Below are 26,891 nucleotides of genomic sequence, written 5' to 3'. Positions count from 1 at the left end.
TCAACCTGTCAACACCCATGTTCAGCAGGGAAGCAATTACAGAGGCCAGACCTTCCACCTTCTGCATCCCACAATGACCCTGGGTCCATATTACCAGAGTGTTAAAAAATAGGAAAGCTATCAGGGGAGGGGATGGGATATGGAGTTCTGGTAGTGGGAATTGTGTTATCCTATGGTTTTTGCCAATGTTTCCTTTTTAGAAAAAAAAAAAAAGGAAAAAAGTATCTAATCATGTATCTACTACTTAGGCTTAGACACCCTCTTCTCCTACCCCTCCTTCCCTTCTCTCAATTACTTTATCTATTCCATTAACTACACAAAAGAAAAAAAATAAGTAAGAGATATCCCCTAATCTCTTCTGACAGCAACAGCATTAATATCAACCCCTTGATAATCTTTAGAAGAAATAACAGTATACAACTGGCCAAGATATATATTGGCAAAAGTATATAGAAACCCAGGGTTTTTATGATCACCAGGGTTGATCATAAAATTTTATATTCATTTTTTCTAAAAATCAATGGTGGAGAAAATATCTAAGTACATAACTTAAATATAACTGATGGGTATTTTATACTCACCCATGCACAGCAGATTCTGAATATAGTGGAATCACAGATTAGAAAAAATAAAAGGGAGTTGGGCATTAGCGCATTGGGTTAAGTGCATGTGGCGCAAAGTGCAACAAGGACCAGCAGAGTATGGATCCCGGTTCTGTGACTTATGTGAATATTGGTAGAGGCAGGGTTTAAAGCTGTGTACATTATAGGAAAAAGAAGAATTTAAGTCAAACATCCATACTTTTAGATTGCCCCCTCTAGAATTCTTTACCCAGAATAGGATTCCATGATATGAAGAATAAGTTACATCCCAAATAACACAGATAGCCTGAGCAAGTTTTTACTGACTTGTATGAATCAGATATAAAACTTAATGCTTCCAAAGTGGAAAAAAAAAGATTTACAGTCAACAATATTTATACACCTTTCCCATATTTGGGAGCTACTCTCTTCCCTAATCCAGCTTTCTGACCCTTTTTTCAGCCATGACATCATCTCCCCAGACAATAACTTGGATCCACCTGCATATCCTATGTCAGGCTTAAACAAAAAAAAAGAAAAAAAATTTGCTGTAGTCTGGTAGGTAGCATAGCAGATAAAACATGGAAATTTCTAGTAGGAGATCCCAAGTTCAATCCCTGGCATAGCTTGTGCCAGAGAGATCTTCTGCTTGTCTTTTGCACCCTATAATATGTGATTATGTTTTTATATAATACCATTGTGAAAAGCAAAACAAAAGCTTTATTAGTATCTGCCTGTAAAGTATATTAAAGTTCCTTGGCCAAATGAGATAGGTCCAGTCAAATTAAGAGTGGGGTTTTGGTATGCTCTACAGGGGTCCAAGTAAGGGCACACAGGGAAAAGTGCTTGGGAGACAGGGGAGATTATTGCACATAAGAGTGGCTGAGGAAATCATATCAGGAACTTGTATATTTACTTGTTTCTGTAAGAAACTGACTAAGGATTACACACATAGAAGGATTTGTTTACTCTGTTGACACAGTGGCTAGACAAAACAGATGCTAAATGAGGTACCATAAAGTATCTTTAATAGTTGCCAATAATACCCCTACAAGCATTAATACAACCCATCATGTTGCCTATTTATAAAGAGAAGAGCATCATATAGTAGATAAAATATGGGGAAAGCATTAACAGATCAGTTGAGGGGGCCAGGCAGTGGCATAAATAGTTAAGTGTACATAGTATTAAGCAAATGGATCTGTGAAAGGATCCAGGTTTGAGCCCCTGGCTCTCCACCTGTGGGGGGCAGGGAGATTCTTAAGTGGTAAAGCAGGTCTGCAGGTGTCTATCCTTATCTCTCTCTCTCTATCTGCCCCTTTGCTCTCAATTTCTCTCTGATGGCACTGAGCCCCAGTGATAACCCTAGAGACAAAAAAAGAAAAAAAATTAATTTAGGGAATTGGGCAGTAGCACAGCAGGTTAAGTACAGGTGGCGCAAAGCACAAGGACCCACATAAGGATCCTGGTTTGAGGCTCCGGCTCCCCACCTGCAGGGGAGTCGCTTCATAGGCGGTGAAGCAGGTCTACAGGTGTCTATCTTTCTCTCCCCCTCTGTCTTCCCCTCCTCTCTCCATTTCTCTCTGTCCTATCCAACAAAGACATCATCATCAACAACAATAATAACTACAACAATAAAAAAACAAGGGCAACAAAAGAGAATAAATAAATAAAATATTTTTAAAAATTAATTTTTAGATAGGGACAGGGAAACAGAGAAAAAGAAAGAGATCATAGTACTAAAAACTTCCTTCAATGAAGTGGGGGCCAGACTTAAACCCGGTCACGCAGTGCACTAGTCAAGTGAGCTATCTTGTGGACCCAAATCTGTTGATGGCTAGGGCCACTGGGAAAATGGATAACTACTGATGTTATACTCCATTGTTCCCAGTTTCTTATTACGATCTGTTCCCTACAAACCATGAACTAAGTGAGGTAAGTTAGTATTGATGGTAGGAATGTATTTCATTGGTTACACATCACTGTAAAGTCTATAGTTTGATTAATTTAAGTATATTAAATTTACATATAGCTAAAGACTTTCAAAAATCATTATATAATTCTTTCCAGAACAGATTCTCTCTTTTTTTTTCAGAACAGAGATTCTAAGCATTTATACATAACATATAATAATAAGTAGCATTCTTCCTCTGGTATAATGATTCAAGAGTTGTTTTCTGTAATTTTCAAGGGTGAGACAATAAAATATGAATTTATAATAATTCCATGCCTTTAGAAATAAACTAGCATTTATTCTGACATCTGTGATATTTATTTATTGTTATAAATCAAAGTAACATTGAATCCTAACAAGTTTTATGTGGGCATCATTTAAAAAAAATCAACATGCCTTCATATTACACTGAATTTGTCAATGAATTTCAATTCAATTCTGTATGAAGAGTATTTGAAGCACATTCATAAATGTTCTCAACCTCTTGTTACTGCAATGATGTTATATTAATATAGTAATTAATTGCAAGGTTTTTCTATACATAAAACTGGTAAAACAATTTTTTAATTCAGAATAGCCTTTGTTCCACTGAATTAAAATATCCTAATTACCTACTTTATGTTTGCATGTCAACATTATACATCAAATACAAACATGTCCATTTAAATTTTTTTCATACTGTCTACCTTACTTTGTTCTTCATCTTCCATGAAAAATCCAATGTTCATGAGTTTTAACAAAGAGTACATCTCATATATCAAAGACTACAACAAAGCATTTGATTTCCAACATATACTAAGAATAAATGTACTACATGTTATCTGAGAGTAGAATTACATTAATAATTGCTATTCAGAGCTCTCCAATCCAATTAGATTACAAACATACATTGAAATTAATTATTCATGTTCAAAAATCAATCACCTTAATCCTTAGAACCATATTAACAAATAAATGACCTAAGTGCTTGACTTTGGGCAAGTTTCTGTAATAAATATTGATTTAAAATGATATCTGAGAAGTAGTTTTGATTCATTCCTGTCTGCTGTAAACTATTCAGTGCTCATTTATATTTGATTTAATTAAGTACTTTCCACAGTCTATATCTTTGAAATTCCTTTTCTTGACACTGGCATTTTCTAAAATCTATATTTGAAACACACCTCTTTTCATTTCATGTTTTTATGGTTTTTCTATCAAAGGTTCTGTGATGTTGAATAATGTTTGAATTCCACCTAAAGAACTTTGCTATACTTCTTAAATTTGTACAAATTTCGCACCACTACAAATTCTGTCATGATCACAAGAGTTGAATACTAGCTAATGGCTTTGCCATTTTTTATATTTGTAAGGTTTCTATCCAGTATGAACTCTTGGTGTTGAGTAATGTTTGAGCATTGATTAAAAGTTTTACCAGAATCTTTACCTTTGTAAGGCTTCTCTCCTGTATGAATTCTCTGGTGTGCAGTAAGATGTGAGTATCGGCTAAAGGCTTTATCACATTCCTTACATTTGTAAGGTTTCTCTCCAGTATGAATTACCTGATGTCGGGTAAGGTTAGAGTATCTGTTAAAAGTTTTACCACACTCTTGACATTTATAAGGTTTCTCTCCTGTATGTATACTCTGATGTCGACTAAGACTTGAACATCGGTTAAAGGTATTACCACATTCTGTACATTTGTAAGGCTGCTCTCCAGTATGAATTATTTTGTGTCTATTTACATTTGAAGAGTGACTAAATAATTTTCCACATTTATTACACATGTATAGTTTTTTTTTCAAATTAAATTTCTTGTGGTGATTAAGTTTTGAAGAATGGTTAAAAGCTTCGTCACATTTATTGCATCCGTAAGACTCCTCTCTAAGATGGATACTTTGATGTATAACAAGGTTTGAAATTTGATAATAGACTTTCTCATATTCATTACCTTTATATTGGGTATCTGGAAACAAAAATGACTTGCTGTAATTTTCCCAAGAAGTCTTATGTCCTTGATCTCTTTCGTCACTGAGGTGCTTATGAGTAGTGGTCCAAGTTTGGGTAAGTGCATCATAAAAACGTTTCTGCCTTTCAAATTCTTGATCTTCTTCTGAATTTTCCATCAAGTATACATTTTCAAGGCTAAAGTTCTCATATCTTCCCAGTAACACTTTTGGGAATAAATCTTCTACATCTGACTTTGGCAAAGATCCCTGGGTATCATAAGACATATCTGAAAGACAGCAAGTAAATGACTTAAGTTACTACTCAGGAATACACTTCAAAATTCAAATATACAAACTTCATATTAATCTAAAAGTGTAAAGAAATTTACTCCTTCATGGAAAACACATACTTACTTGAAATATATTCAGAGACCACCAAACACAAAGCGAAAAGCCACACTGAAAAAAGTATCAGTCTGCTACTTTTGTTTATAATACCTACTTTCCCAGTACACACATGTGAAAAAAATGCCCAACTCTTAAAATCTTTTCCTGAAAAATCTGACTTTGTGTGTGTAGCTTCCTGTGAGACTTGTTTCCATTTTACATAACATAGATCACTAAAAGGAACAGCAACAGGTTGTTGTCCATGGGTCCATTATTTGTGGCCACTGACAAAGGATAGTACTTATATAAATACCTGAGACTGTTGAATTGCAGACAGAACTCAGAGTCCAGTATGTACTATAGATTTTAAGAAAAAAAAGGGAAACATGTAAGGGATAACAGAAGGCTATATATTTGTATATACACACATATATAAACACACATACATGTGTACACACACAGAGAGAGAGACAGACAGACAGAGAGAGAGAGAGAGAGAGAGAGAGAGAGAAAGAACAGTTTGAAATGCTCTGGAGAATCTAACATATAGAGTCCATAAAGGTTAGAAAGGCTCAACAATTTGTTTGGCTTCATATGTTAACTCTCTTTTCAATCACCAGGTTGCAGATGCCACCAGGATGCTGGCCAGACTTCCCTGGATTGAAGACCCCACCAATGTGTCCTGGAGCTCAGCTTCCCCAGAGACCCACCCTGCTAGGGAAAGAGAGAGGCAGACTGGGAGTATGGACCGACCAGTCAACGCCCATGTTCAGCGGGGAAGCAATTACAGAAGCCAGACCTTCTACCTTCTGCAACCCACAATGACCCTGGGTCCATACTCCCAGAGGGATAGAGAATGGGAAAGCTATCAGGGGAGGGGATGGGATATGGAGATTGGGTGGTGAGAACTGTATGGAGTTGTACCCCTCCTACCTTATGGTTTTGTTGATTGATCCTTTCTTAAATTAAAAAAAAAATTTTTTTTTTAATTAAAAAAAAAAATTTAAAAAAAGTAAAAAAAAAAAGGTTAGAAAGGGATTTGGGGGAGTGGGGGGAGGAAGGGACTTTGGCAACCAAGTCTGAAGAATTTGGCTCTCTCCCAGAAAACAAGTATTAAAATGAAATATATCAATAAATTTCATCAGTGCACAGTTGGGATAGCTGGTAAAGATTAAAAATATTATTGGCTGGGGGAGTCGGGCAGTAGCGCAGCGGGTTAAGTGCAGGTGGCGCAAAGCGCAAGGACCGGCTGAAGAATCCCGCAAGGACGGGCTGAAGAATCCCGCAAGGACCGGCTGAAGAATCCCGGTTCGAGCTCCTGGCTCCCCACCTGCAAGGGGAGTCGCTTCATAGGCGGTGAAGCAGGTCTGCAGGTGTCTGTCTTTCTCTTCCCCTCTCTATCTTCCCTCCTCTCTCCATTTCTCTCTGTCTTATCCATCAATGACGACATCAAAAACAACAACAATAACTACAACGACAGTAAAAGACAAGGGCGATAAAAGTAAAAATAAATAAATAAAATATTATTGGCAGCTGGTGATCATGCATGACTAGTTTGAACAAGAAAAAAGGGAGAAAAACACAGCACTATACTGTCAACCATACCTACAATTGCTTGAAACCCACATAGTGGATTTAAAAGACGAGTGCAGAACCACTCAGAAAGCATGTTTTTTTAAATAGGAGCTCACAACTGCTGTTAGAGTAATAGAGGTCATAGGTTCTTGAATGAATCCCAGGGGATGACACCCAGGTGAACCAGGGGAGCGAACATTGTACCCTGTGACAGCAGGGAAGTCTAACAAACTCTTGAGGGGTATCTAAGTGCCATGGAGACTCTAGTAAATAAATCTCAGAATGAATGAGGCAGAAACCATATTCAAGGAAATAATAGCAGGTTTTTTCCCCCCAATTTTGGGATATGGTGAGCATGGAAATGTTTAGGAAACAGAGCTACATCATGACACATCATTGTGAAACTACCAGATTCAAGGACAAAGAAAAAATTGCAAGCTGCCAGGAAAAAGAAGTGGGGGTTGGGATTAGGAGATTAAAAGATTAATGAGTTAAAAGATTAAAAGAGTAATAAATATGACAAAGTCTTATCTTGATTAAGAATAAAAGAGGAATCAAAACAATGGAGAACTAGCAAACTCTATTTTTGTTCACTTTCTCAACAACAAAAGCTATAACATAAAAGGAAAAATCCATATAGGGCTTGGATTGCAAGGTAAACTATCAACAAAAGAGAAAGGTCCAGAATCCAGTCTGTGAGAACACAAAGCGAGTTTCGCATCAGAGTTAAAAGATTCACTTTTGGGGGCCAGGTGGTGGTGCACCTGGTTAAGCGCACACATTACAGTGTGCAAGGGCCCAGGTTCAAGCCCCTGGTTCCCCACCTGTAGGGGGAAAGCTTCACAAGTGGTGATGCAGGGCTGCAGGCGTCTCTCTGTCTCTCTAGCTCCCTCTTCCTTCTCATTTTCTGTCTGTGTCTAATAAATAAATAAAGATAATAAAAATTAAAAAAAAGATTTACTTTCCACTGCCTCGATTCCATACCAGCAAAGTCCAGGTCCCATAGCAGTGGCCCTCCTGGTCCCCCTGGCCCACCCAGACACTTCTTTTGCTACCTCCTGCCTGACCTGGTTACTGCTACGGCAGTCACCTTCCTGACTCCAGTCACTTAGCTCTGCCTACCAGTCTCTGCTTCTGCCTAATCTCAGCCCCTGTTCCTGATGTTGCCACCAGTCTGGTCCCTTCTGTTACTGTTTCCTGCCAAGCCTGGTTCCTGGCACTGACACAGTCCAAGCATACCCACCCCTATACCAGTGGCTGTTTCTATTACATCTCTGTCCCTACAAACTTTATAATAGGAAGAGCTATAAGGTATGGTCATCTTGAAAGCATATTGGAATTCAGTTTCTGGACTCTGGGACTAGAGATGGCATTTACTTCTTATATGCAAAGTCAGAGTCTGCTCCCCCAACAATGTGTGACACAACCATAATCTCAAACTACTGGAGTGCTTGCTGCCCTTTGGTGCTACAGCCTCAGTGAGACACCTGTGACTGCAAAAACTTGATCACCCCAGCATAAACCTAGTTCTCATAAAACATCAAAATAATGAGAAAATAGAATCACATGCAGTGATAGACCAAGGTAACAAGCTTCTGACTCAACAATGATATAAACCTTCAAAAGGCCTCAGAGTTGTGATTCTAAAGGTGCTTACTGAAATGAAAAGCCATGGGGGGGGGGGAGGATTTCAACAAAGTCAGAGAAAGTATTAAATAAATTATAAGGGAAATTGAGGAGTAAATAATTTAAGAACTGCCCTTAAAAAACACACTAGGGGGGTCAGGTGGTAGCACAGCGGGTTAAGCGCACATGGCGCAAAGCACAAGGACCAGCGTAATGATCCTGGTTCGAGCCCCTGGCTCCCCACCTGCTGAGGAGTTACTTCACAGGCAGTGAAGCAAGTCTGCAAGTGTCTATCTTTCTCTCCCCCTCTCTGTCTTCCCCTCCTTTCTCCATTTCTCTCTGTCCTATCCAACAACGATGGCATTAACTACAATAAAACAACAAGGGCAACAAAAGAGAATAAATAAATAAATAAATATTAAAAAAACTATTATTTAAAACAAAAAAATGTAGAAATGACAAAGTGAAAAAAGCATAAAAGAGAGAAGGCTCAGCTTCAGTTAGAAGTGAAAGCAGACACTGTAAAAATTATTATGATGAGCTGAAAACATGTATAAATATTTAGAAATATAACTTATCTATAGTATAGAAAAACTTTTTAAAAATTTCTTTATTGGGGAATTAATGTTTTACATTTGACAGTAAATACAATAGTTTGTACACGCATAACATTTACCAGTTTTCCATATAACAATACAACCCCCACTAGGTCCTCTGTCATTCTTTTTTGGACCTGTAGAAAAAAATTTAAAAAATATATTTATTTATTTATTCCCTTTTGTTGCCCTTGTTTTCCTTTTATTGTTGTTGTAGTTATTATTGTTATTATTGTTGTCGTTATTGTTGTATAGGACAGAGAGAAATGGAGAGAGGAGGGGAAGAGAAAGAGGAGGGGAGAATGACAGACACCTGCAGACCTGCTTCACCCCCTGTGAAGCGACTCCCCTGCAGGTGGGGAACCGGGGACTAGAACCGGGATTCTTATGCCATGCAGGTCCTTGTGTTTTGCGCAACCTGCGGTTAATCTGCTGCGCTACCGCCTGCCTCCCCTGGACCTGTAGAAAAACTTTTAAGAGTAAATTACAACAGATTTACACCTAGTAAGTAAATTTAACAGATTAATCAAAACCCTCCAAATAGAGCAAAGTCTTAGATGACAGTTCATGCAAGCATTTAAGAAAAAGTTATAGCAACTGTATCCAAATACTGCTATTGCATGAATAAGAGAATTTCAAAATGATTTTTCATGAGCTCAGAACTATCAAAGCTACTACATATGGGTCAGATTGCTCCAAAATTCAATGAACTGAGTTCAAATGCAGTCAAAAACTGACAGTAGGTATAAGAGAGAAAGTGGGAAATTACTCCTGGTATTCATGGCAATTTCAATATACATTTTCAATGTAAAAGTGTCTAAATAAATAAAATGAAGGTTTCACTGATAGTATCAATTAACGCACAAAAGCAACTTGACAATATTCATCATATTTTCATAATACTAAAAACACAGGAGTAGAATGAAGCTACCTCATTTTCATGTATAAAATCTTAAAGCTCAAATTTCATTTAATTGTGGAAGACTGAAAATTTTTCATCTAGGATCATCAGAATTTTTCTTCTAGGATCATTATTTCTCTCTGTACTATCTAACAACGACGACGTCAATAACAACTACTACAACAACAACAAGAAAAAAAACAAGGGCAAAAAAAAGGGAAAATAAATATTAAAAAAAGGATGAATATGGGATGATCTCACTCATAGACGTTAAAAAACAAGATCAGAGGGAAAACACTAAGCAGAGCTTGGACTGGCGTTGTACTGCACTAAAGTAAAGAACACTGGGGTGGGGGGGAAGGTTCAGGTTCTGGAACATGATGGCAGAGGAGGACCTAGTGGGGGGTTTATTGTTATGTGAAAATGTTATACATATACAAACTGTTGTATCTTACTGTTGACTGTAAGCCAGTAATCCCTAGTAAAGAAATAATAAGTATAAGCCATTAAAATAGGAAAAGAAATATAATTCTCTTCTGATATCAATTTTTTTCTCTCTCTCTCGTTCTCTCTCTTTTTCTCTCCCTCTCTCTCTCTCTCTTTGTATTACCACCAGGGTGATCACTGGAGTTCAGTGACTGCATGACAAATTCCCTACTCCTGGAAGCCCTTTTTGTTGATTGAGACAGAGAGAAATTGATAGGGAAGGGGGGTGATAGGGAGAGAGCAAGAGGGACACCAGCAGCACCAGATTACTCTGAAGCATCCCCCCCTGCAGATGATGAACCAGGGTATAAACCTTGCTCCTTGAGCATAGTAATGTATGCACTCTACTAGGCGGGCCATCACCCAATCCCTCTATTACCAATGTTCTTACATGTAGAAGTCCTAAAGAATTCACATTCAAAAATGATAAATCTCATAAATAGGTGGGACCCATTACATGACTCCATTACATTGCATGATCCCATCACACTAGAGAATCACCAAAGCTGATCAATCAGGAGACTAAGGTTGCAACATGAGGAGGTTCCAGCAATCTGTGACTGTGTGAGGGAGCTTTTGGAGGGAATGATAGATAGTCCTTCCCTGATTTTTTTCAAGAATCAGAAGTTTGGATTTGACATTTGAGCACCCACTGAGATAGAGGACTCAGGCGACAAGCACAGACCATCTGTCTGAAATTGATGAATAATGACCATAGTGATCTGACCTGTGAGTCTTTAGTGTAATGCACTGCATGTCCAATCAGGGATGATGTACCTCACTGGGAAGCCACAATTATGGAATTTAATGAAAGTTGATATCTAGATAGATAGATAGATAAATAGATAGATATTTTTTCCCACCAGGCTTATGGCTGAGGTGTGTTGCTAGCACAATGAGTTCACTACTCCCCAGAGACAGTTTTTCCTTTCTGCCTCTCTTTTTTTTATTAGATAGGATAGAGAGAAATTGAGAGGGGAAGGAGAGACAGAGAAAGATACATACTTGCAGATTTGCTTCACCGTTTGTCAATTTTCCCTCAAACCCAGGTCCCTGTGTTCAATGGGGTGAACCACTGCCTGGTCTTGGCAACGTATTTTTAACAATTAGTTTTCCTGCAGACTATTCCTCAAACAAGGCTGAAATTCACAACATTTTGATACTTATTATTAGTAGTAATGGCACCATTTATGTTGGTACCACAGTGATCTTCTTTAGTTATTTCTAAATTTATCTGATCCATTTGTCCCTAAAAATAAAAATAGAAATGCCAGTGTCTGTATTATCACTTCTAGGCATCTATCCAAATTTCACAAAACTACAGGGATGTAGAGGTTACATAAGCTCCTATGCTGAATATGGGCCCCTGATCAAATCGATGGTGTTTACAGTAAACAGGGTTTAGTGTACAGTATTTATACAGTTTTCCCATACTTGGGAGCTACTCTCTTCCCTGAACCAGCTTTCTAGTCCTTTTTCCAGACATGACATCATTCCCCCAGACAATAACTTAGGTCCACTTGCATATTAGAGGTCAGGCTCAGGCAAAACTAGTAAAGTCATGAGCCCCTTGGAATATACCTAAAATAGACCTACCTACTATTTCCAAAACAGACACCCCAAATCTTCATCTGTAATATTCTTGGCTTTAGGTTCATCATTAGTCAATAATTTGTTTGGCTTTATATGTTAACTCTTTATTCAGCCACTAGGTTCAAGATGCTACCATGATACCAACCAGACTTCCATAGGCAGCCGACCCCAATGTGTCCTGGAGCCCCGTTTCCCCAGAGCCCTGCCCCGCCAGAGAACGAGAGAGACAGTCTGGGAGTATGGATGGACCATTCAACACCCATGTTCAGCGGGGAAGCAATTACAGAAGCTAGACCTTCCACCTTCTGCACCCCATAAAGACCCTAGGTCCATACTCCCAGAGGGATAAAGAATAGGAAAGCTACAACAACAATGAAAGAACAAGAGCAACAAAAAGGGATAATAAAAAAAAAGAACAGGAAAGCTATCAGGGGAGGAGATGGAATACGGAGTTCTGGTGGTGGGAATTGTACCTCTCTTTTAAAATTTTTTTTAAATTTTCCTTTTTTAATATTTATTCCTTTTGTTGTCCTTGTTGTTATTGATGTTGTTGTTGTTGGATAGGACAGAGAGGAATGGAGAGAGGAGGGGAAGGCAGAGAGGGGGAGAGAAAGACACCTGCAGACTTGCTTCACTGCTTGTGAAGCCACTCCCCTGTAGGTGGGGAGCCGGGGCTCCAACAGGGATCCGGGTCCCTGTGCTTTGCGCCACCTGAGCTTAACCCGCTGCACCACCGCCCGACTCCCTTATTAATGTCGTTGTTGGATAGGACAGAGAGAAATGGAGAGAGGAGGGGAAGACAGAGAGGAAGAGAGAAAGATAGACACCTGCAGACCTGCTTCACCGCCTATGAAGCGACTCCCCTGCAGGTGGGGAGCCGGGGGCTTGAACCAGGATTCTTACGCCGGTCCTTGTGCTTTGTGTCACCTGCGCTTAACCTGCTGCGCTACTGTGCCCCTCTTATCCTATGGTTTTGTCAGTGTTTCTATTTTATAAAAAAAAAAAAAAAATTCCACAAAACTGTAATTCAAACAGACATATATACACTAATCACAAAAACCAACTAGGTAATCAACCCAACAGACCATCAACAGACTGTATAAAGAGCTATGGGCTATATACTGAGTGTACTGCTATTCTGTCATTAAAAAAGATGATTTTGTGCCTTTGAAGGTAAAATGAATGGGTTCATGGCTGAGTAGCTGTCACCGGTTAGAGTCACATTGGAGCAGCTGCTGGGGAGAAGCTTAATGGGCTGTGGAGCTATAGTGTCTCTCCTCCTGTCTTGTCTCACTCTTCCTCTCCCTCCTCTATCTCTGTTTCTCACACTCTATTAAAAAAAAAAAGTTACTGCAAGCAATGGAGCCATTTAAAAAATAGTCCCGGGTGAGACACACACACACACACACACACACGCTGCTCAATGTGATCATGCTAAGTGAAATACTGAAATACAAGCCTGTTTTGTCATGTGTGTGACCCACGTTAAAGTCTACGGCATACCACACGACGCTGGTGCAGCAAGGGGGAAATTTCAGTGCTATGGCCCATGCATCTTTCTCTGTTTCTCTTATTAATTACGTATTTATTATTTTTATATATTTTAATATTTATTTATTTATGCATTCCCTTTTGTTGTCCTTGTTGCGAATTGATTATTATTATTTTTTAAATATTTATTTTATTTATTCCCTTTTGTTGCCCTTGTTGTTTTTTTTTTTATTGTTGTAGTTATTATTGTTGTTGCCTGTTGTTGGATAGGACAGAGAGAAATGGAGAGAGGAGGGGAAGACAGAGAGAGAGGGGGAGAGAAAGACAGACACCTGCAGACCTGCTTCACCACCTGTGAAGCGACTCCCCTGCAGGTGGGGAGCCGGGGTTCGAACCGGGATCCTTATGCCGGTCCTTGTGCTTTGCGCCACCTGCGCTTAACCTGCTGCGCTACAGCCCGACTTTTTAATTTGATAGAACAGTGAGAAATTGAAAAGGGAGATAGAGAAGGAGAGAGATAACTGCAGTGCTGCTTCACTACTCATGCAGCTTCCTCCCCATAAGTGGGGAGCAGGGGCTTGAACCCTGGTCCTTATGCAGGTGTGCTCATCTGGTTGTGCCACCATCCAGCCCTTTCTCTCTGTTTCTATCTGAAAAAAGTCAGCGCAGATCAGTGAAGACTTGGTGACAAAAAAGAATTTGAAAAATAGTTTAATAATCAAACTGATGGGGAGTCGGGTGGTACCGCTGCGGGTTAAGCGCACACGGTGCAAAGCACAAGCAAGGACTGGCACAAGGATCCCGGTTCGAAATCCGGCTCCCCACCTGCAGGGGAGTCACTTCATAGGCGGTGAAGCAGGTCTGCAGGTGTCTCTCTGTCTCTCTTCCTTTCTATCTCCCCCTTCTCTCTCAATTTCTCTCTGTCTCTATCCAATAACAAATAAAATAAGTAAATACATAAATAAATAAAAAATAATCAAACTGACAATTTTATGAAAATTACATAGGATGTCTTAGGAGACAGGAATAGGTTGTGAGGTTCTGGCTCAAAGACTACTAGAAATTTTGATGGTGCTGCTGGTGGTGTGCGTTTATACATATAGATATGCTGCTAAATTCTTTTATATATATATATATGTGTATATATATACAGATTCTTAATTTTTTATCTTTATTTGTTAGAGACAATCAGAAATTGAGAGGGAAGGGGTAATAGGGAGAGAGACAGAGAGACACCTGCAGCACTGCTTCACCACTTGTGAAGCTTTCCCCCTGCAGGTGAGGACCAGGGGCTCAAATCTGGGTCCTTGCACACTGTAACATGTGCGCTCAACCAGGTATGCCACCACCTGGCCCCGTAAATTCTAATAATATTGTACACCAGGCTCCGTAGCGCAATGGATAGTGCACTGTACTCTAATATTGTACACCAAAGTTAAATCAATAAAAAGAAAAGTTCTTAAAAGCACTTGACAATTGCAGGAAGCTACTAAGTAAAAGGCTAAGTGAGAGATACACAGATGTGTACAGATTTGCCTTGATCTCAAAAGATGTAGAAAATAAATTAAATCGTGCTTGTTCTCAGAGGGTAGACGATGACCACAGAACTGGAGAATCCAGTCAGCATATGGAAAAATAGGCTAAGTGTTGGACAGGATACATCATTTTCATGGCAAGAAAAATAAATACAATCTTCTCAAAAATCATTTTTTAAAAATATTTTATTTATTTATTTTCTCTTTTGTTGTCCTTGTTTTTCGTTGTTGTAGTAGTTATTATTGTTATTGATGCTGTCGTTGTTGGATAGGACAGAGAGAAATGGAGAGAGGAGGGGAAGACAGAGAGGAGGAGAGAAAGACAGACACCTGCAGACCTGCTTCACCGCCTGTGAAGTGACCCCCCTGCAGGTGGGGAGCCGGGGGCTCGAACCAGGATCCTTATGCCGACCTTGTGCTTTGCGCCACCTGCGCTTAACCCGCTGAGCTATAGCCCGACTCCCTCAAAAATCATTTCTACTAAAGTAGAGCCACCCAAACTACATTGATTTCCTCTCTGACACCTGTGAAATCTGGATCACTCATTCTTACCTACCTGGGTATATGGTTACTTTATCATTTTTCTCAACATTCCAGGGCTCCTTCTTTTCCTCCAAAAATGTGACCAGATCTGGCTTAAATATAGTGAGACCTGTTTAGTAAGAAAAAGGAATATGAATTTTGCTATTTCCCAAATTCAAATCCAGTACTATGCTCAGTAGAGAAGAACATTATAGTGCATTTAATGGGTTCTAGAAAATGATTTCCCTAATTGCTGCTTTTTTTTTTTGACACATAGAACTTATTTTTTTAAATAAAAGTTCTATTTTTTTCTCTCATTTGTGCTTTTTTTTTTCCCCCCACCAGAGCACTGTTCAGCTCTGGCCTTATGGTGGTACAGGGGATTGAACCTAGGACTTTGGAGCCTCAGGCATGACAGTCTATTTACATAACCATTGTGCTACCCCACCCTCTCATTTGCTTTTTTAAATGCAGTACTGGGAATTAAACACAGACCCTCATCCAGCCACTTCCATCTAGCCAAGAGAAATTTTCTTTCTTTCTTTGTTGTTGTCAGGACATCACTACTTTGGGCCAACAATCTTTTTTTTTTTCCCCCCCAGAAAGAGAGAAGGAAAGATACCACGACACCAAAGCTTCTCCCAGTGTGGTAGTAATCCCGCAACCTGGGTCATGCACAAGAAAATGCAGTTACATTACCCAGACAAGCTACTTTTTCAGTCCAAGAGGAATTTTTTAATTATTTATTTGATTTTATTTTGAGAGAGAGAAAGTCTAAAGCACTGCTCAGCTCTGTTTTACACTGGTGCTGGGGATTAAACCTGGGACCTTGGAGCAGCAGACATGAAAAATTTTTACAGAACCGCCATGTCCTCTCCAGTTCTCCAAGAGGAATTAAAAAATTTTTTTTTCTTTTTATTTATTTATTTTCCCTTTTCTTGTGCTTTTTTTTTTTATTGTTGTAGTTATTGATGTCGTCGTTGTTAGGACAGAGAGAAATGGAAAGAGGAAGGGAAGACAGAGAGGAGGAGAGAAAGATAGACACCTGCAGACCTGCTTCACCACCTGTGAAGTGACTCCCCTGCAGGTGGGGGAGCAGGGGGCTCAAACCGGGATCCTTCCGCCAGTCCTTGCGCTTTGTGCCACGTGCGCTTAACTCTCTGTGCTACCCACCCGACTCCCCCTCCAAGAGGAATTTTTAATGTTTAGAAAGTGAATTCCATTTCCATGGGGTAGAGGGCTAGGGAGATAGTACAGCCTCAGCACCATCAATAGCCAGAGGTGAGTTATGCTTTGCCTATACCTCTGTCTCTATTACCAGCCTCCACCGCCCCCTCCAAAAAAAAAAAAAAAAAAGATAAAAGAAGGAGCTGACAAAATAGGTCAGTTGGACAGTCACTGCTTTTCCACGGACATAACCCAGAGTCAAGCCCAGTCTCCCCCACATTGAAGGAAGCTTCATTGCTGTGGTTTCTCTCCTTTTCTCTTTATCTTTCTGTCTCACTCTTTCTATCTGAAAAAATCTGAGTAGTGAAGCCTTGGACCAGATCAAAGTAAAAAAGCAGAGGGGGGAGGTGGTGGAGGAAATTTGAATTAATATGTGATATGTATTTATATAACTGAATGCTGAGAATACCAAAAATCTAGAGTGAAAACTGGATATCACTTTACCAAAGGAGAAAATTGGAGTAAAGATAAAAAAACATCAAGGTTTTCAGGGTTGGCAAGAAAGCTTAACTACTTAACCATGTGTATAAGCCAGGTTTGAGACCCTGGTTGTCACAGTACCTGGGAATGCTTCAGAGCTGTGGTGTCTTTCCCTCCCTCCCTGTGTTTGTCTTTCTTGCTCCCTATCTTTCTGAGGGGAAAACAAACACACAAACAAACAAACAAAAAAATCTGCTCAGAAAAATAATGTCCAAGTGATGACAAAAATATTAAAGATTGTCTTATGTTTTGCATCTTTTATCCCAAAGATATGAATTCTAGTGAATCTTCAAAGTGACCATTTTTTTTCTTTTTTGCCTCTGAGGTTATTGCTGGGGCTCGGTGCCTGCACTATGAATACACTGTTCCTGGAAGCCATTTTTCCCATTTTGTTGCCGTTGTTGTTGTTATCCTTGTTGTTTATGTTATTGCTACCATTACTGTTATTGTTGGATAAGACAGAGAGAAACCAACAGAGGAGGAAGACAAAGGGGGAAAGAAAGACACCTGCAGACCTGCTTCACCGCCTGTGAAGCAATCATCCTGCAGGTGGGGAATAGGGGGCTAGAACTGGAATCCTTATGCTGGTCCTTGCGCTTTGCGCCATATGTGCTGTTAACCCGCTGCGCTACCGCCCGGCCCCCTAAAGTGACAATTTTTTTTTTAAATATTTACTTTCCCTTTTGTTGCCCTTGCTGTTTTTTATTGTTGTTGTAGTTACTATTGTTGTTGCTATTGATGTCGTCATTGTTAGATAGGACACAGAGAAATGGAGAGAGGAAGAGAAGACAGAGAGGGGGAGAGGAAGACAGACACCTGCACACCTGCTTCACTGCCTGTGAAGCGACTCCCCTGCAGGTGGGGAGCTGGGGGCTCGAACCAGGATCCTTATGCTGGTCCTTGCACTTTGCACCATGTGCATTTAACCTGCTGTGCTACCACTTGACTCCCAATGACAATGTTTAAAAGAAACAGTAAAGAAGTTACTCTCACCGAGGGAGACCAGATTTCTGTAGTTCTCTAACATCACATCCCAGTATAAATTCTGCTGGGTCTGGTGCAGAGACTCCCACTCCTCCTGAGAGAATTCTATGGCCACATCCCTGAATGTCAACAGTTCCTGAAATGAAAAGTATTTACCAAGCTGTCATTACAAAGTTCTTAATCTGATCTAAGATGACTTTCCTAATTTATCCTATAAGACTATTTTCAGTGCAATATTTTCAGCTATTCTCTAACTGATAAAGGATAACAAATGGCTCATAAAGGCACTGTAAATCAGGTATCTGGTAAAATAATGACATCAACTTGGACTGGAGTTGGTGTATTGCACCAAAGTAAAAACTCCGGGTGCGTGGCAGGAGGGTGGGGGGAGAGTACAGGTTCTGGAAAAGGATGACAGAGGACCTAGTGGGGGTTGTATAGTTATGTGGAAAACTGAGAAATGTTATGCATGTACTAACTATTGTGTTTACTGGTGTCTGTAAAACATAAACCTCCCAATAAAGGGAAAAATGATAATGACATCAACCCAGACATACACCTTTTTGAGTGTGATCCTTACATCCTTGTTGTATGCTTTACATTGGGTTCTAGTTCTCCCCCGCCAAGAAAATTGGATCAGTCCAGTTAGTTTCGTGGGCCGGTTGGCCCCGCCCCAAGGAACCCCGAGAGTGCCAGAGTTCCAGAGTTCAGAGGGTTCCTGAATTCTAGAGTAAGAGAGAGTGCTTGCGCCGCTGCAAAGAGACAGCAGAGTTCTGTTTGGTGATTAGTTTGTCTTAGTTTATGAATCGCTGTTCCTAAATAAAGAAATACAGCTTCCCTGCCCAGCCGATGTCTCCGCGTCTCTGTTACCCGCCCGTGAAGCTAACCCGGCCAGCTGGAGCCTCCGAAAATTTTAACAACACATCCTACAGTAAACTATTAATACTTTTCCTATTGAACATCTGAGGAGTCTGTAAGTCATTTCTGAAACCCTGTATGGGTGCCATTCTGTCTTGTGGAAGAAATGGACACAGCAGAATCGTCTTTTAAAAGTCAAAAGGATATTTAGTGTCGAATGTAAAACATTAATTCCCCAATAAAGAAAAAAAAATCAAAAGAAATGAAAGTCAATCCTAGGCCAGTGAAAAAGCTCCCTTGGATAATGTGCTACTTTGTCATGTGAGTGACCCAGGTTTGAATCCAACCTCCCTCGCCCTAAAGAAGTTTTGCTGTTGTGATCTCTTTCACTCTCTCTTCCTCTCTGTCACTGTCTAATAACAGTGATGATTAAAAAAGACCAAAGAAAAAAATTTAATGTATTTAACAAATACTAGGTAATAAAGATCATATTTCAAAAATGCATCTGGATTACTAATATAAATATTAAAACCTAAAGGTTAGAAAAAAAATTCTGGGCAGTAGCACAGCGGGTTAAGTGCATGTGGTGCAAAGCACAAGGACCAGCATAAGGATCCCGGTTCCAGCCCCCGGCTCCCCACTTGCAGGGGAGTCACTTCACAAGCGGTGAAGCAGGTCTGCAGGTGTCTTTCTCTCCCCCTCTCTGTCTTCCCCTCCTCTCTCCAATTCTCTCTGTCCTATCCAACTATGACAATCAATAACAACAACAATAACTACAATAAAACAACAAGGGCAACAAAAGGGAAGAAATACATTATTTTTTTAATTATAAAAAAAGAAAAAAAAATTCTGGGGCCGAGTGGCGGCACACCTGGTTGAACACATATGTTACAGTGCACAAGGACCTGGATTTGAGCTCCTAGCCCCCACTTGCATGGGGAAAGTGTCTAAAGTGGTAAAGCAGTGCTGCAGGTATCTCTCCGTCTCTCTCCTTCTCTATCTCCCCCATCCTCTCAATTTCTGGCTGTCTGTGTCCAATAAGCAAATAAAGATCATTTTAAAAATTTTAAAAAAGAAAAAATCTAATTAGAGAATCTATTAAAATGTAGATTGCCTTCCCTAGCATAGCACCATGAGTCTCTGGGGTGAAGCTGTTGTAGGGAGAGGGACTGGCCAATGCAAATACTCTTAAGGCCACACCGCATCTGAATGTTCAGAGGACCTGAGTTGCAGGCAAGCTGAGTAAAGATCAGTGTCCAGATAGGTATCTTGGGTGCATGGGTGAAGCTGAGCAATTTGAACAGGCATCTTTTTCATTTCCTTAGAGGACAGAGTAACAGGTTTGGGAGATCAGTTTCTTGGCTAGCAGCATGGAATAGGTGATCATGAAAGGAGAACCCTGCTCTTTTCTGCTTGCTCTGTTCTGCCTGTTCCTGTCAATCTGTCCCTTTATGCTGCAGAGAAGTTGGTAGAGGGAAAAATGGAGGCAGTGAATCATGGTCTGTAGTCCCAACTAGGGACATGGGGTGTTTTTCCTTCCCAGTTAGGAGACAATTGTCAGACTGTAAAACTGGAAGGTTGAAGGAGACAAGGAAGAGGGGTGAGCGAGGGCACTGATACCCGTATCAGACATCGGTTTGAGAAAAAAAGGAAGTTCATGAGATTCTGATGACTTCCGCCCAGCCCCAGGAGCAGCTACAGCAAAAGCTTAATATGGGCGTGGCTCTCATCCACCTCAGGGAACAGTAGGCTGAGTCTCTGCTCTCTTCAGAGCCTCAGTTTTCTGGTATCTTCAAACCATCTGGCCCATTCTCTTCCTGAACCCCACACTACTCCACTCTGTCTAAGTTGAAGGAGGAGTTGCCAATATTGGAGGCATAGATCCCTATCTGATCCCAGATCAACATAAAGTGGCTGGTCTAAGAGAAGATGTAAGCCCTGAAACCATATGACAAGGATCAGAGAAATTTCCTGAAAAAGAACTGGGGGGTGGGGAGAGCAAGAGCAGGGGGTCTAAGGGGAGTTTAAAAAAGCATTCAGAGTTTGTCTTCAGGGAAGGGTGCTCCTATAGGATCATACAGACAGCAATAACTTCAAAGTTGGCACTGGTGGGGTGAAGAGACAAGCTCATGATAGTGTAGGCAGGGAGTAAATCTTATCCCAGAACTTGACCTCATTACAGACCAACTCCAATCTACAATTTGGTGAGGGAAAAACCCTGAGCATGAGAAAAAGCCCAGATGGCTTAAGCAGTAGATCCTGGGAGTGGGGAAATAACTCATTTGGATAGTGCGTTGCTTTGCCATATGTTCTTCCCAGGTAGAACCAGCCCCCATTTCATTGAAGCAAATTTCTATTCTGTGATCTCTTTTGCTCTCTCTTCGTCTATAAATAAACAGAAATATAGAAGTAGGACATAGGTGCTGGGGAGTAGCACACTCAGCAGAGGGCAAATGTTACCATGCATGAAAACCCAGGTTCAAGCCTTCAGTCTGGGGAGGGAGGCTTCTTAAGCTGCAAGTCTCACTTTCATTCTGTCTCTCCCTTTCTACTTCTGTCTCTCACCATCTATCAGAGAAAAAGAAAAATATGGCCACTAGGAGTGATAGAATTGCTATGCAGCCACCTAGTCACAGTAATCATTCTGGTAGGAAAAAAAGAAGTCTGTGTAACTGACTTAGATACTGTTATTGTTTCTTAAAAAAACAAAGAAATGATATTTGAGGGAAGATAGCATAGCAATTATGTAGAAAGACTTTCATGCCTGAAGTACAAAAGGTTACAAGTTCAATCTCCAGTACCACTGGAAACTAGAGCTTAGCAGTATTCTGATAAAATAGTAAGCACATAAATGATAATTGAAAAAATATAATAATAAAATGAGAATTTCTATTCAGGAGTTCTGAGAGGCATCTGAGCCAGCATTTACAAGAAGTCATTTTGTGCCTAAGGACACATTTTTAAATAACAAAGAGGTAGCACTCCAAGGGAAGTGTTTTTTGGATGCCTTTGAACTGAGGTTTGTGCCAACTACAAATACTAGTGGCAACAACAGTCTAGTTGAACATTTTCTAGCTACTAGGTATCATTTTAGCAACTTTTCAAAAGTTAATACAAAAAGTCTATGTTTTTATTAAAAAACAACTACAATCAAAGAATAATAAAGGAAAAATGTAATGTTATAGTGGAGGCAACATAAGGTATGACAGGACAAAGTGACACACAAAACTTATCTCCCTAACTTTCCCAAGTAGATGGCCTCATCAATATCTCCTAGACTTATGTGTTGAAGGGCATTATTATTCCTTCTTTGTCATGTAAATATTTTTACAAACCCAGAAGAGGTATAATTTAGGTTTCAGCTCAGGTTATATGACTTAGAGTACACAGATTACTTAAAACAATGTTGATACTAAAGATCAAACCTGAGAAAAACAATGGAACAAGAAAGATATTGCACAAAGATGACCTAATAATTGAAAGCTTCTGTTTATCATTTATGTTACATTAGTTTTTATTTTATTTATTATTGGATATAGACAGAAATTGAGAGGGGAGAGGGAAACAGACACACACTTGCAGTTCTGCTTCACCACTCATGAAGCTTTCCCCCTGCAGGTGGGGACCAGGGCTCATGTACACTGTGAACACTTAACCAGGTGTGCCACCACCTGGCCCTGTTAGATTATATCTTTAAAATATCTGGACATAGGAAATTATGTAGTTCTTGTTTTCTTTTTATGAGAACGTAAGTAAAAAAGAAGAGGTTCTAACAGGAGCCAGGTGGTGATGCACCAGGTTGAACACACAGTTTACACTGCACAAGGACCTGGGTTCAAGTCCCTGGTCCCCACCTGCAGGGGGAAAAATTCTCAAGTGGTGAAGCAGGGCTGCAAGTGCCTCTCTGTTTCTCTGCCTCTCTATCTTCCCCTTCTCTCTCAGTTTCTGGCTGTCTCTGTCCAATCAATAAAGATTAAAATAATAATAATAGTAAAAGAGGTTGCAACATGAATTTGTAATAAAAAGGAAACCTATAGGATTGATACCTGATTAGTGAAGCTCCACTTGCAAAATACAAAAAAAAAAGTAAAGCAAACATACCAAAACAGTATCTCCAGTGCACAAAGAATAGAGCCTGTGTTTTATTAAAACAACTACAATCAAAGACCAACAGAGGAGTTTCCAGATTAAAGGTGATAATATCTGCATATCTTTCTGTAAAGCTATCTATAATCCTTAAGAATAATAAAGGAAACAGTAATGTTATAGTGGAGGCAACATCCCCTGTAACAGGACAAAGTGACACACAAAACTTTATCTCCTTGACTTCCCCATGTAGATGACCTCACCAATGTGTCCTGGAATTTCACCTCTCTGGAGCCCTACTCCACTAGGGAAAAGATAAACAAGCTGGTGGTGTGGATTGACCTACCAACATACATGTCCAGTAGAGAAGCAATTATAGAAGCCAGAACTTACACCTGCTGCATCCCATAAAGATTTTGGTGCATATTCCCAAAGCAATAAAGAATAGGGAAGCTTTCAGTGGAGGGGATGGGGCATGGAACTCCAGTGGTAGGAACTATATGCCGATTACCTTACAATCTTGTTAATCACTATTAAAGCACTATTTAAAAAAAAAGAAAGAAAGAAAAAGAAAATAAAACAATTAAAAAAAGACTTACCTCAAATATTGTGGCTTTGTTACAAAAGATAAGAGCATAAATCTAATCATGGTAAAAATAGTTCATGCGACTTTCAAGTAGCATATAGCTCTTGTGGTTGAAATATTTAGTGTAATTTAAAACCACAGGCATTTCCATAGCAGTATGGATAGCAAGACTATCTTTATGGAACCCTGAGAAATTCTGGGCCATAGGCCCTCTTGTTAATTTATTCACTTTTGTATACTATTATATGCAGAGGTGATGGAACATGTATATGGGGTCTAACTCACTGATACCCTAGAACTTTCACTATCCCTGACAGCAAGATTTATTTCAACATTTTCCCCTTTGATTTGTCATAAAGGGAACATTTTAAAAAGCTGCAAGTCATTAATTCAAGTTGATAATTCTTCATTATATCCAGGAAAATGGGAGAAGGAAGAAAAGGCTGTGCAAAATGGGAAAGTGTTTAAAGAATTATGGTTAGTTATTCCAAAAATAGGTAAAGAAAGCAGAAACACCAGAGGTAGAAAAATAAATATTTGCAACTTTTAGGGAGTCCGGCGGTATCCGGCGGGTTAAGCGCATGTGGCGCAAAGCGCAAGGACCTGCGTAAGGACCCTGGTTCGAGCCTCCAGCTCCCCACTTGCAGCGGAGTCGCTTCACAGGCAGTGAAGCAGGTCTGCAGGTGTCTATCTTTCTCTCCCCCTCTCTGTCTTTCCCTCCTCTCTCCATTTCTCTCTGTCCTATCTAACAATGATGACATCAATAACAACAATAAAAAGCAAGAGCAACATAAAGGGAAAATAAATAAATATTAATATATATATATATTTGCAACTTTTAAACACATGCTATTATTTCAAGAGGAAAAGAAGATACAGCTTCTGATCTAGACAGACACTTACCTGACAACCTGACATTTCCTCCTTCTATGTCTCTGACTCCTGAGGTGAGAATGTGTGACACAATTTCCGATGCACCTGGAGAGTATACCTTTTAAGACAACTGCAAAGCCTCTTCACTTGGTACAACCTCACCTATAGAGAGGACATTAGTATATAATAATATATATATTATATTTTTACATAATATAAATAATACTAATATATATAATAATATATAAGTTCCATATTACTAGCACTTAAAGGTTAAGGAGAGATTCACGAACAAGTTCCTATATAAACACCAAATCTTGAGTTTTTTCTTTCCCATCTTCATTTGGAATCCATAAAATCTGCAGTAATGGGAAACATGGGCTGCACTGAGCTGCAAATTCCAAATCCATGTGGGAAAGATCCAGTAACTTTTAGATCAAAGTTTGTTTCAACTCTAGTAAACCAGAGCACTGAATTAAACAGTAGATACTCATGAGAAGAACTACAAATAGAAGCTGTGATGGTGGGCACAGGAGACCATCTTTTTAAAATTCTGGGTTTTTTTGTTTGTTTGTTTGTTTTTGCCTCCAGGGTTATCGCTGGGGCTCGGTGCCTGCACTATGAATCCACTGCTCTTATGGGCTATTTTTCCCCTTTTATTGCCCTTATTGTTATCATTGTTGTTATTGCTGTCATTGTTGGACAAGACAGAGAGAAATGGAGAGAGGAGGGGAAGACAGAGAGGGAGAGAGAAGGATAGATACCTGCAGACCTGCTTCACCGCCTATGAAGCGACCCATCCGCCTGCAGGTGTGGAGCCGGGGGCTTGAACTGGGATCCTTACAGCGGTCCTTGTGCTTTGCGCCATGTGTGCTTAACCCGCTGCGCTACCACCCAGCCCCCAAAATTCCATTTTTGTGATACTAATGAAAGCATTGGACAGAGTAGTACTTTTCTAAGATTGTCTTCTCAAGCTTTGGAATGCATGTAAATCACTAGATGTTCTGGGAGTCACTCTAAGAAATTGTCAGTTTGCAGGATGCAGCCTGGCTTCGCGCATTGGCACCTTAATAAGTTCATTGTTAGTTCTGATGCTGCTCGTCTACTACAGGCTTTACCAAGTAAACTATGCTGGCAACCTCATGAACTTTATTTCAAAAAGAAACATTTAGAGTAGGGCAGTAGCGCAGTGGGTTAAGCTCAGGTGGCGCAAAACGCTATGACTTGAGTAAGGATCCCCCTTGAGCCCCTGGCTCCCTGCCTGCAGAGGAGTGGCTTCACAAGGGGTGAAGCAGTCTGCAGGTGTCTTTCTCTCCCCCTCTGTCTTCCCCTCCACTCTCCATTTCTCTGTGCTATCCAACATCAACGACATCAATAACAATAATAACTACAACAATAAAACAAGGACAACAAAAGGGAATAAATATTTAAAAAGAAATAGAAACACATTCCCCAAATAAGTCATGCCTTCATTTAAATAAAACAAAGCCACCCCAATCCCTATGTAAAAAAAAGAGAGAGAGAGAATTAAAAGAACCATCTATAGCCAAGAAAAATAGGGGAGGGAACTTTTTAAAATAGATTTATTTATTCCCTTTTTGTTGCCCTTGTTGCTTTTTGCCCTTTTTTGTTGCCCTTGAAAAGGGAGGGCACTTTAATAGTTTTAACTAGTTGGAATCTGCCATTTGAGAAAAAAAAAAATCAATTCACTATTTTCTTTACAATAACAAATTTTATAAATTAACCAGAATTTAAAGCACCTGACAGGTCACATTTCACAACAGTGCATTAAAATTTTACTTACTAACTACTAACAAGAATTGGGTCAAGATCCCCTCGGAATTTCCCCATCTACATGGAATGCAAGATAGGAAATTATTGAAACACTTCAGGTGGCATTCCCTAACAGCCCTCAGAACAGGACCCACAATATAAAAATAGCACGAGGAGGAGATAGAACTTAAAACTGTCAGTAAGTGAAAGAAAAACCGGTAAGCATCATTTAAACTGACTACAATCCTGGAGCCTAATAAAGACAAAGCAATCAAAAATCCATTGAAAAACTAACTTAGAATGCAGAGTGCTCACTCTCTGAACCCTCAAATTGACCACCCTGTCTTTCCTTGATCCCCTTACTAAGATCCCAGGGCAGACACGCAGGGAGTAGGGAGGGATGGGTTTGGATGAGGGAACTACATCCCTGCAACTAAGCAAATAACTGGGTCAGAACCCTCACCTGTAGTTCAGGGATGAAACTGGGGCTTGGACTCCACGTGGAAATGAGACAGAACTGGGGGGGCCTCCGATGGGGGGGTGCTGGGGCGGGGGTAGACCCTGGCCTGCGCGGCGGCTTTTAGCAACATTTAGGTTGTACTGTACCATCCCTCTGGGTCTCTGCAATGGCGGCCAGCACTCACCACCTTCAGCCCTCGATATAAATTCTCTGCGGCATCCTTTCTGAGGTCCCAGGCACAAAGAGAGGAGGACAAACCATCGGCAAAAGACTGGAAACCCGTGATGTATTCAAAGCAGCAAGGTTTGCTGACCCGAGTGCCCAGCTTGTGAGTCTGGCACCGCCTGCCTCCAAACCAGATTGGATAGGAATCCAGTCGCTCCTACTAC

General features: G+C 40.0%; 1 protein-coding gene across 6 annotated transcripts; it reads right to left on the bottom strand.

Annotated features, from left to right (window-relative positions):
- Positions 1–1,587: 1,587 nt before the first annotated feature.
- Positions 1,588–26,891, bottom strand: LOC103123869 (KRAB domain-containing protein 5-like). 6 transcript variants are annotated; one of them, XM_060182174.1, is made up of 5 exons: positions 26,687–26,888; positions 24,300–24,431; positions 17,876–18,002; positions 15,210–15,305; positions 1,588–4,750 (listed from the first exon to the last, which is right to left on the bottom strand). In XM_060182174.1, exons 2-5 carry the CDS (start codon positions 24,312–24,314, stop codon positions 3,852–3,854), a joined length of 1,137 nt encoding a protein of 378 aa, XP_060038157.1. In that variant the 5' UTR covers positions 24,315–24,431; positions 26,687–26,888; the 3' UTR covers positions 1,588–3,851. The 6 variants fall into 6 exon arrangements, with proteins under 6 accessions (XP_060038157.1, XP_060038158.1, XP_060038159.1 ...); XM_060182175.1 differs by lacking the exon at positions 26,687–26,888 and adding an exon at positions 26,506–26,641; XM_060182176.1 differs by lacking the exon at positions 15,210–15,305 and having other exon boundaries at positions 26,687–26,890.

The sequence above is a fragment of the Erinaceus europaeus genome, chromosome 23 (genome assembly GCF_950295315.1).
Source record: "Erinaceus europaeus chromosome 23, mEriEur2.1, whole genome shotgun sequence".
Lineage (NCBI taxonomy): Eukaryota > Metazoa > Chordata > Mammalia > Eulipotyphla > Erinaceidae > Erinaceus > Erinaceus europaeus.
The sequence above is the reverse complement of the archived record's forward strand: the minus strand, read 5'-3'. Positions and strand labels throughout refer to the sequence as shown.